General features: G+C 41.3%; 1 protein-coding gene across 1 annotated transcript; it reads left to right on the forward strand.

Moving 5' to 3' along the window:
• Positions 1-1075: 1075 nt before the first annotated feature.
• On the forward strand, positions 1076-10402 carry clptm1l (CLPTM1 like). The gene is made up of 16 exons (XM_020500121.2): positions 1076-1690; positions 1812-1906; positions 2166-2355; positions 2782-2939; positions 4057-4253; positions 4483-4577; positions 4864-4948; positions 5516-5619; positions 6218-6283; positions 6392-6442; positions 6573-6655; positions 8640-8674; positions 8828-8883; positions 8992-9036; positions 9281-9396; positions 9556-10402. The coding sequence occupies exons 1-16, from the start codon at positions 1526-1528 to the stop codon at positions 9644-9646; spliced, it is 1632 nt and encodes a 543-aa protein (XP_020355710.1). The 5' UTR covers positions 1076-1525; the 3' UTR covers positions 9647-10402.
• Positions 10403-11580: the final 1178 nt, after the last annotated feature.

Raw genomic sequence — 11580 nt, forward strand, 5'->3', positions numbered from 1 at the left:
CAATTTTGCGCATCGGCCGACACATTGCAAAGCGTGAAACAAATTCTGAGCAACACTTATCAAAATGTGTTGCAAATAGCTTATGCCTTTGAGTAGACCTAGTAACTATACTGAACAAAAATAGAAATGCAACATTTAATGTGTTGGTCCCATGTTTCATGAGCTTAAATAAAAGATCCCAGAAATGTTCCATACGCACATAAAGCTTATTTCTTTGAAATTTGGGGCACAAATTTGTTTACATCCCTGTTACTGAGCATGTCTCCTTTGCCAAGATAATCCATCCACAGGTGTGGAATATCAAGAAGCTGATTAAACAGCATGATCATTACACAGGTGCACCTTGTGCTGGTGACAATTAAAGACCACTCAAAAATGTGCAGTTTTGTCACACAACACAATACCACAGATGTCTCAAGTTTTGATGGAGCGTGCAATTGCCATGCTGACTGCAGGAAATCTACCAGAGCAGTTGGCAGAGAATTTAATGTTAATTTCTCTACCATAAGCCACCGCCAATGTTGTTTTAGAGAATTTGGCAGGACATCCAACCGGCCTCACAACTGCAGACCACGTGTAACCACGGCAGCCCAGGACCTCGACATACAGCTTCTTCACCCGCGGGACGAGCCACCTGGAAAAACGTATTCTAAATGACTGTGGGTGGGGCTATGCCCTCCCAGGCCCACCCATGACTGTGCCCCTGCCCAATCATTTGAAATACATAGATCCATTCATTTCAATTGGCATATTTCCTTATATGAGCTGTAACTCAGTAAAAATGTTGAAATTGTTGCATGTTGTATTTGCATTTTTGTTCAGTATACATATATTTTATTTATTCAAGTGTAGAGGTTTGTGTTAATTGTTTTCGGCATATTTTAATTTGTTTGTACAATACATGAAAAATACACAAATTATGCTTCTTCTGTTTATATTGACCTGGCACTGACAGCAAAAAGTTTACTTTGAAATACTGAAATTATAATGAAGAGCGGGCTGCACGGCATGGAGCGTGGGCGACATCTTCTGGCCAAGATATTTTCAGTCGGTATGCAAATTCTCAGATTTGCGCAGCCGCAATTTGATACTCCCTTCATCGTCTAACCAGGAAATACATCACGGAAGTAGCTAGCTGACACTACGCTTTTAGCTAAAATAGACATGATGTTGCGATTTCGAGAGACAAACTGATGAGCAGAATTCGGGGATTTTAAATTTCACCAAGTATTTACTCAGATACATTGCATTTGATAGGTTAAAGAGATGAGGAGACGTACACTGTGATAAACGATAGCTAGCCATGGTTAGCCTAGAACCTGCCGACAGCTGTGACCACAATGCCCAGTCCACAAGCTACGTTAACGTTTCAGTATGAGAAATGCATCAACTGACGTTAATCTTCTTTAGCTAAATTCTCTTTCGGCTTCGCGTTAGTTCTGCTCCTTGGTTTAGAGGAGGATAGCGTCGCTACAGTATCTGCCTTGCACATTTCATATTTGAAGGACTATACTCAATCGGCAGCATGTTTCAGAAGACCTCTTTCACGACGCTCATAGTCGGGGTGTTCGTTGTGTATGTTTTGCACACTTGCTGGGTGATGTATGGCATCGTTTACACCAAGCCTTGTGAGAACCCCAAATTCGAAAACTGCCTCAAACCTTATTTGGCAGGAAAAACACGACTGCAGGTTGGTATATGCATCGTTGCAAGCTAGCTAGATCGAATGCAAACTTAGTGCAATCCGTTTTTGCAACTGCTAAGTGTGTGAACATTTGCTGTGTTGTCGGTTTTTTTCCTCCCATTCTCAGCTGAGTATCTACACTGCTTTACGACCCAATGCTGATGGTGGACACACCCTCATTCACAAGGAGGAGGACTTTGATGTGGAGTCCAAGTTTGAAAGGTGCAACTTTTCTTACAGTAACAGGATATGGCTGTATATATGGCAGTTGTAGTAAGCAGGATGATCACCTATGGAAACTTTGGTAGACACAGTGATCTCTGGGTAGTTGCAGGACGACTTGGACTTCATATACGCAAGTAGTCCAAAACGGCTGCCCAAATTCATAGTAAATTATTAACGTTGAACAAACAGAAAATAGAGACTATTTTGACCTGCAGAGTTGTACCTCTCCCTGCTATATTTATCCCTTTTCCTAAAGGATAGTGAATGTGTCTCTCCCAAAGAAGACCCGCAAGAATGGGACGTTGTATGCCATGGTGTTTGTGCACCAGGCAGGCATTTCTCCGTGGCAGGACCCTAGGCAGGTGCACCTGGTGACCCAGCTCACCACCTACATGATACCCAAAGCACTGGAGGTCAGCCTGATCTCAGGGGAGGAAGCACCGAAGGTCAGACTACTATTACACCACACAACGGCTGCGTTCCCTAAATAGTGCACTATAGGCTCTGGTCAAAAGTAGGTCACTCTAAGGAAATAGGTTGCTATTTGGGATGCAGACAGAATGTCTGGTGTCTGTTGAAAGGTCTTTATTGTAAGGGTATGTCCATGCACACAGACAGTGGCTTGCCTTGTAATCAACCATCCTGAAGGGTCCCTTTTGTAGCATGTTTTTTTTTCATGTTTGTCTACATAACAGTCTGGTACATTTTAATATCTTTCACATTGGAATGCGTTTCTGTGGGGTACGTCTTTCAAGCTGTCATGCTGAGTTTATTGTTTTTACCATTGTCCTTTTCTGCGTTTCTCATTAGTGTTGTTTTGTTTTTCCCTTGTCTTTTTCTCTGATCTGGTGTTGTTTTTGTGCCCAGTGCAGCCAGAGCAGCTGAAACGGAAGACTACTACTGGAGGTGACTCTGCAGTGGACCGGCCAGTGTCTCACTGGCGCTCCCGTCTCACACTCAATGTGGTGTCAGAAGACTTTGTCTTCGACAGGGACTTCCTGCCCAGTGATGTGCACCGCTACTTGAAAGTGTAAGTACACACTTAGCACAACACTTAGCACTAACTCATGATACAAGCTAGCTAGCCCTTGATCATGACTCTCAGTTCCTTTACATTAGACATAAAAGTCATTGGACAAAGGTGTCTCTAGGGGAGGGGGTTTGTTAAGATCCCTGACGCTCGTTCTGAACATCAACATGCATCACTTGCGGTACAGTTTAGGATGCTTAAGGACCTTATCTTTCATATCGGCGAGAAATAATAATAAAAATAAAAAGGTTCAATTGATACACACGTTGATAGGGTTAGTGTTTCCACGTGGCCATATCATATCTCCATGATACTGCTCTTGTTTATGGAAAATAGACGGAAGACTAGAGGCGACCGAACACCTGTGCTAATTAGCTATCTAGCATGCTCCCAACACCTGTGCTAATTAGCTATCTAGCATGCTCCCAACACCTGTGTGTCAGCGTGACTCGGGAAGTGTAGTTTCAACAGATGGAGCTGTATGGTTCTGTGGAAAACTGCTACAGTAATTGTACCTTTTTTTATTTTTAAGGATTCTTTCTCGCTGATGAAAGATAAGTGCCATATGTTTTGAAAAGCCATATCGCAAGTGATTATTATTGACGCTTCTAAATTTAAAACACAGCATGGGGATTGTAGTTCATGAGACAGTCGTGGTCGAAGCTAATGGCTGAGAACTGTAGGGAGAAGGCAGAATGCCGCCTAGAGTTTGAGATAACTCGATACAATCCAGAATTGAAATTCATCATACACTCACAAATAGACACCTGGCACTAATATACAATACACAATACAAAAATGTCAACTTTAAGTTCCAAAGCCTTTATTATAAACTAGGTGGTTCCAGCCCTGAATGCTGATTGGCTGACAGCCGTGGTATATGAGACTGTATACCACGGGTATGACAAAACATTCCTTTTTACTGCTCTATTTACTTAAGTAACCAGTTTATAATAGCAATAAGGCACCTCAGGTGTTTGTGGTATATGGCCAATATACCACAGCTGTTGGCTGTATCCAGGCACTCCGGTGCGTCGTGCAGAAGAACAGCCCTTAGCCATGGTATTTTGGCCTTATTGCTTAATTGATTTTCCTTGATTGTTGTACTGTATTCAAGATTTCAAAATGGAAAAAAGATGGTGTACCTCCCACTGCTGTTTGTGGATGAGCTGAGCAACCGAGTGAAGGACTTGATGGAGATCAACAGCACCAGCATTGAACTGCCTCTCACTATCTCCTATGACACCATCTCCCTCGGGAAACTCCGCTTCTGGATTCACATGCAAGATGCCGTCTACTCCCTGCAACAATTCGGTAAGTAGTACGATGGAAATATAATTCTATGGGGGACATTTTCATGCAAAGTTCAAGAACTACAATAAACCTCATCATAACACCTTTTTTGCACAATTGGTTAGAGCCTGTAAGTAAGAATTTCACTGTAAGGTCTACACCTGTTATATTCGGTGCATGTGACAAATAAACTTTGATTTGATTTGAATCTCACAGTGAGATTGAATTGGTTTGTTTGTTGTGATTTCAGGCTTCACTGAGAAAGATGCGGATGAAATCAAGGGCATATTCGTGGACACCAACCTGTACCTCTTAGCCCTTACCTTCTTCGTAGCTGCCTTTCATGTAAGACCAAAGTCTACCAGTGTCACTTCATGGATGATTCTGACTCACAGGCCTAAATCAGGGGAGGACAACTTTGATGGGGGTGGGGGCCACAAAAAATCTGAGAAATCTACATTTCGAAATTGCACCTTGTCTACTGTATTCTAATTCTCAACAGGAAGTTGAGACCATAACTGATTTCCTAAAAACATTTAAAGTTTTTTATTATACAAAAGGGCAGTTGCCCATCCCTGGCCTAAATGATTCCTGTGTCACGTTGAATTTTAAAAGCATATATCCTTTGCAGCTCCTCTTTGATTTCCTGGCCTTCAAAAATGACATCAGCTTCTGGAAGCAGAAGAAAAGCATGGTGGGGATGTCCAGCAAAGCAGGTGGTTCGATTTCTCAGTAGGATGCTGTTAGGCAGGGTCGGGGTCAATTCCAATTTGAAGTTAATCAATTCAGGAAGTGATTCGAATTTAGAAGTAAAACATTGAAACACTTTTGAAATAAATGGCATCTCCTTTTCAGTTTATTGATAAATGATTGAAAATAAATGCAATTATTTTTCAATTATTTATTTGGAATTTCAGTTCACTTCTTGAATTGACTGGCTTCAACTCGAATTGAGCCCAACCATGGCTGTTTTGGATGGATAGTCTTATCTCTCTGTGTGCTCTGGTTTGTCATCCATAATTTCACTGTTAGATACCTGTAGGTCTATTGGTGGATGTGTCTAAATTCAGATGTTTTGGTTACAATCAGTTATAGGACCAAACACACATCATATGGAACATCAGTACACTGATAGCTTTCTGTTTAAAGCTATAATCCAAATGGTCACTAATATGAACTTGTATTTCTCTCTCACAACGTTGTGACTATTCTGTGGAATTGAATATTTCATATGTGCCTTTGTATCTATTCTTAGACCTGTTTATGTTGTGGTCCTTTTCCAGTACTGTGGAGGTGTTTCAGCACCATTGTCATTTTCATGTACCTGTTTGATGAGCAGACAAGCCTGCTGGTCCTCATTCCTGCTGGAATTGGCTCCCTGATCGAGGTACGTCTCCACACATGCTGTCAGTGACTGTGTCCCAATTGGCACCCTATTCCCTATGTAGTTCCCCACTGCTTTTAACCAGGGCTATGTCCCAATTAACTCTCCTTCCTCCCAAAGTGTGCACTTGTTCACTATTTTACTTATTTGGAAGGAAATGACAAGTATAAGAAATATGGTGGAAACTCCGCTAGCAGATGCCTCCATCAATCCAATGCTTTTAGATTTGTGGGAAGTAGTGAACGAGTGCACACTTAAGGAGATACTGTATTATTGGATTGCACCTCAGGGTTCTGGTCAAGTTGTCTGCTACATAGGGAATAGGGTGCCATTTTTGACACAGACAGTGTTTCCTTAAAGTTACTGCTGTTCATGTTAGTATAATATCTGACCTATTGGATTTTTCCAGACAGTGACCTTTCTCAGATTGAGTAGATTTAGATTTTTCTGTTTATGTGTTCCTGCTTTGTAGGTTTGGTAATCCCCTCATTCTATGTCCTGGTTTCTCTAATCCGCTATGTTTAGATCCTTGTAGATTTTTACACTGTGTCCTCCCATGACTAGTAAATCACTCCTGACTGGTTTATCTGTCCCTCTACAGGTGTGGAAGGTGAAGAAAGCCTTTAAGATACAGATTATCTGGAAGGGTGTAAGACCAACGTTCATAGTAAGTCTGGTTTGTTTGTAAAGATAGGTTTTTCAGAGTTGATTTGCTTACGATTCCATTTGTTCTATGTTAGTTCTACATGCATATCAAGTGTTTGTCTCCCCACAGTTTGGGAAATCTGACGAATCAGAGAGAAGGACTGAAGAGTATGATACTCTGGTGAGACTTGTGCATTTAAAAAAAAAAACACCAAACAGAATATTTGTTCCTTTCTCCTCAATTTCTATACAGTAGTATTGTCATGAATTGCATCAATTTGATTTAGTTTACAATGTTCTTCTCTTCCCAGGCAATGAAGTACCTCTCGTATTTACTCTACCCAATGTGTATTGGAGGAGCTGTTTATGCCTTAGTTTTTTTGAGATACAAAAGGTAGGCTATAACTTTATTGTGTGGATATTAACAGTTGGATCTACCACAGCAGGGATCATCAACTAGATTCAGTCGCAGGCCTATTCTTACAGGGGAGGCACAGATAAGCCCTTTTTTACATTTTGTATTTTTTGAGCGGCTGGTCAAATTAAACCAGTTGGGGAACCCTGTATTAGAATGATGGGCAACTGTAGTACTTTTCTGGGGGAGGGGGGAAAAACAACCCCAGGCTACACTAATACAACATCTGATACCTGATAGAAAGTATGTAGACATTTTAATGGACCCCTTGACTTTTTCCACATTTTGTTATGTTACAGCCTTATTCTAAAAATTGATGAAAAAAATATTTATATTTAATCCATCTACACACGCTACTCCATAATGACAAAGCAAAAACAGGTTTGTAGAAATTTTGGGAAATGTATTAAGAATATAAAACTCACATTTTACATAAGTATTCAGACCCTTTACTCAGTACTTTGTTGAAGCACCTTTGGCAGCGATTACAGCCTTGAGTCTTTTTGGGTATGACCCTACAAGCTTGGCACACCTGTATTTGGTGAGTTTCTCCCATTCTTCTCTGCAGAGCCTCTCAAACTCGTGTCAGGTTGAGTGGGGAGTGTCACTATAAAGCTATTTTCAGGTCTCTCCAGAGATGTTCACATCCGGGCTCTGGCATGGCCACTCAAGGACATTCAGAGACTTGTCCCGAAGCCACTCCTGCATTGTCTTGGCTGTGTGCTTGGGATCTTTGTCCTGTTGCAAGGTGAACCTTCACCCCAGTCTGAGGTCCTGAGCGCTCTGGAGCAGATTTTCATCAAGGATCTCCCCATACTTTGCTCCATTCATCTTTCCCTCGATCCTGACTAGTCTCGCACGTCCTGCCGCTGAAAACCATCACCACAGCATAATGATGCTGCCACCACCATACTTCACCGTAGGGATGGTGCCAGGTTTCCTGCAGACGTGACACTTGGCATTCAGGCCAAATAATTCAATCTTGGTTTCATCAGACCAGAGAATGTTGTTTCTCATTGTCTGAGAGTCTTTAGGTGCCTTTTGGCAAACTCCAAGCGGGCTGTCATGTGCCTTTTACTGAGGAGTGGCTTCATTCTGGCTTGGTTGGTGGAGTGTTGCAGAGATGGTTGTCCTTCTGGAAGGTTCTCCCATCTCCACAGAGGAACAGTGGCGTGACCATCGGGTTCTTGGTCACCTCCCTGACCAAGGCCCTTCTCCCCTGATTGGTCAGTTTAGCCGGGCAGCCAGCTCTAGGAAGAGTCTTGGTGGTTTCAAACTTCTTCCATTTCAGAATGATGGAGTCCACTGTGTTCTTGGGGACCTTCAATGCTGCAGACATTTTTTTGTTACCTTTCCCCAGGTCTGTGCATCGACACAATCCTGTCTCTGAGCTCCACGGACAATTCCTTCGACCTCATGGCTTGGTTTTTGCTCTGACATTTACTGTCAACTGTGGGACCTTATATAGACAGGTGTGTGCCTTTCCAAATCATGTCTAATCGATAGAATTTACCACAGGTGGACTCCAATCAAGTTGTAGAAGCATCTTAAGGATGATCAATGGAAACATGATGCATCTGAGCTCAATGTTGAGTCTCATAGCAAAGGGTCTGAATACTTATGTAAATAAGGTATTTCTGTTTTTGTCTTTGAATACATTTGCAAAGATTTCTAAAACCCTGTTTTCGCTTTGTCGTTGTGGGGTATTTTAGAACAAGGCTGTAACGTAACAAAATGTGGAAAAGGGGAAGGTGTCTGAATACTTTCCAAATGCACTGTATTTTGAAAAAAGTGCCCTTTTTATGGCCTCCAATTGATTTTGACAAACAAATCGGTCCAGAAAAATAATCTGTGTGGGCCTGGGTTGCATTTCCAAATCCTAATGTGAGCTTCTAAATGTTGGTCTACTACACTGTGTGTGTTTGAATGTGTAATAATGTCTCCTCTGCTTTCTGTTTGACAGTTGGTACTCTTGGATCATCAACAGTTTAGTGAATGGTAAGGTCACTGATCTTATCCTGAGGCCAGCATGATTTGCTTTAATTAACTTTTTCCACTGGGCTTTCCATACATAATAATGTATACACGCAATATTATTATATCACTTTTGAAAGCTAGATTTACTTTATCGACTGGTTCCTTTTTTGACAGGAGTGTACGCTTTTGGATTCCTCTTCATGCTACCTCAACTCTTTGTTAACTACAAGGTCAGTTCCATTATACTAAGTACTAGTGCACATGTCTTCTGTTATATTATTCATGAGGCTAATGGCCAGATGCTGGTGTCCATATCGATTATTCTCTTGTTTCAACAGTTTAAGTCTGTGGCACATCTACCCTGGAAAGCATTCATGTATAAAGTGAGTGGATAATATAGTGTGTTTATTTGAGAGTTTTTCTGGTTTTACACTAAATGTTAGGTGTCTCGGAAATAGTTGAATCATTAAAGGACAATTATAGTATGTTTACCGGTATGTGTAGTAATTGTTGCAATGAAGCATACATAAATCGACAAAGACATCATAATAAGTGGATGACAATGAAACTGAAGGATGTTGATAATGGAAGTTTATTTTTATTACATCTCATCTTGACCATTCCCAGGCGTTCAACACCTTCATCGATGACATATTTGCCTTCATCATCACGATGCCCACCTCCCACCGGCTAGCCTGCTTCAGGGATGATGTGGTCTTTCTCGTCTACTTGTACCAGAGATGGTAAGGCACACACACACACACTGCAGTTTCTCTAAATTGACTGTTGCAGTTTGTCAAATTATTCATTTGTAACACTACCTCCAATGAAGAACAGAATATCCTCAGATTGACTGTCAATTTGTTTACAACAATCTTTTCCCACTCCTTTTCTCTCCTAAGGCTGTATCCTGTTGATAAGACCAGAATGAATGAATATGGACTGTCTTATGACGAGGAAGAGAAACCCAAAGGGAAAGCTCATGAAGACTAAATCTGTAGTTGATCGCACACACGCTGGTCCTGAGAGCCATGTGTAGAATATGGACCTAGACATCGTTGTGCTGGGATGGGGTACAATGCCAATAAAACGCATTGGTGTTATTTGTTACAAGGGGGATTTTCCTAGTAGGGAAGGTTCAGCTATCCTTACTGCCCTCCGAGCCCCTCACTTCCAGGTAGTCACATCCTTGCCGGTCACCACCCACCCAACCTTAAACAGGACCTACCCAGACCATTGAATACTTGAGTGGGCTTTCTTAAGCAATGCGATGAATAGCACCACACTGGTTGAATTAGCCACAGCTTCCACCAGTTGGACCAACCCATGATTGATGTGTAACATGATTGGTGAATGTATGTTTGTCTATGGGATAGGACCAACTCAGTCCCCCTCCAGCCTCCACCCCTGCCTGCCTGCACATGTTTGTCCCATCCAACATAAAAACACATTGAACCCTACCTGGCGTTTCATGTTGTCGTCATCAGGATACACACTGACTGATGTCAACACACTGACTGATGTCAACAGTCCGTTTTGTATGCTTGGTCAAAGCGTCCAGAATTCTAAGCTGTTTGATCATTCAGAAGATCTCTGCTTTTATGTTTGTATTTGACCTTGTAAAGTATTAGAACATGAAGACCATGAGATGATGGTGCCAAATATGGGAAACATTGATGTGCTTTTGAATGCGAAAATGTGTGATGTTAAATTTTGTTAATTGTTATTAAAGCATTTGATAATGTTTGATTGTATGGTGGAGTTTTTGTTTTAATTTACAACACATATCACACTAACAAAACAACGAAACACACCATGTAAACATGACACATTGTTCTCTCTTATTGTCTAAATAATTTTAAGTAAAAAAGATGCATTTCTATACTTTTCTATTCATATCACAATGTCGTCCTAACCCAAAATCTAAATAACAAAGTTCTGCATATAGGAGTAACAAAATAAATAAATAGGTACTTAATATTATGAATGTTGGAGTCATGATAAATAAATCAAATTAACTGGGCAAGTCAGTAAGAACAAATTCTTATTTTACAGTGACAGCCTACCTTGGCCAAGCCTTCCCCTAACCCGGACGACAGTGGGACAATTGTGCGACTCCCGATCACGGACGGTTGTGATACAGCCCGGGATTGAACCAGGGTCTGTAGTAACGCCTCTAGCACTGAGATGCAGTGTCTTAGACTGCTGCGGCACTCAGGAGCCTATTAAAATTGCCATTAATTTCTCATTATGTACATGATTTGTGTGAATTACACTATTGATTGGTATAATGATTGTGTATCAATACACATGAATGGTATTAATGACAAATAACACACTACTTGTGAAATGTTTTAGAACACCTCATTCAAGGGTTTTTCTTAATTTGTACTATTTTCTACATTGTAGAATAATAGTGAAGACATGACAACTATGAAATAACACATATGGAATCATGTAGTAACCAAAAAAGTGTAGGACAAATAATATACTTTATATTTGATATTCTTCAAATAGCCACCCTTTGCCTTGATGACAGCTTTGCACACTAGATGAACAGCAGACACCTCCACCAGCATCAACCTAGGAGGCTAAAATACCATTTACGCTTGATCTGAAAATGTGGTTGGAGACGCTGTATGGATGGTGTGACGCAATTGCGGCGCCTCCGGAGGCATGCAGAGGCCAAATTGAGCTCCGTACTACATCGCCGTGCGCCTCTCAAATGTTTTAACAATGCAGAGGGCTCCTTATAGCTCTGCATTGACATGATCGGTTGACGGTAGGTGAGGGTGGGAGGTCCTGTATAAACACAAACTAATTTCCTTGACATCTTCCTTCACAGTTTTGCTCTGACTTCTGCGGAGGCTGCATAGCAGTAAATGCTGTATGTCCAATGCAGATGTCGGATTCACCATGTAGCACCT

The sequence above is a fragment of the Oncorhynchus kisutch genome, linkage group LG14 (assembly GCF_002021735.2).
Source record: "Oncorhynchus kisutch isolate 150728-3 linkage group LG14, Okis_V2, whole genome shotgun sequence".
Lineage (NCBI taxonomy): Eukaryota > Metazoa > Chordata > Actinopteri > Salmoniformes > Salmonidae > Oncorhynchus > Oncorhynchus kisutch.

What these genes read in the sequence shown, in the direction of transcription:
- clptm1l (XM_020500121.2), top strand. Translation starts at nt 1,526, where the DNA reads ATGTTTCAGAAGACCTCTTTCACGACGCTCATAGTCGGGGTGTTCGTT. An exon ending in CAGGAAAAACACGACTGCAG is followed by an intron (nt 1,691 to 1,811) that starts GTTGGTATATGC and finishes TCCCATTCTCAG; the next exon opens with CTGAGTATCTACACTGCTTT. An exon ending in CATCAACAGTTTAGTGAATG is followed by an intron (nt 8,675 to 8,827) that starts GTAAGGTCACTG and finishes CTTTTTTGACAG; the next exon opens with GAGTGTACGCTTTTGGATTC.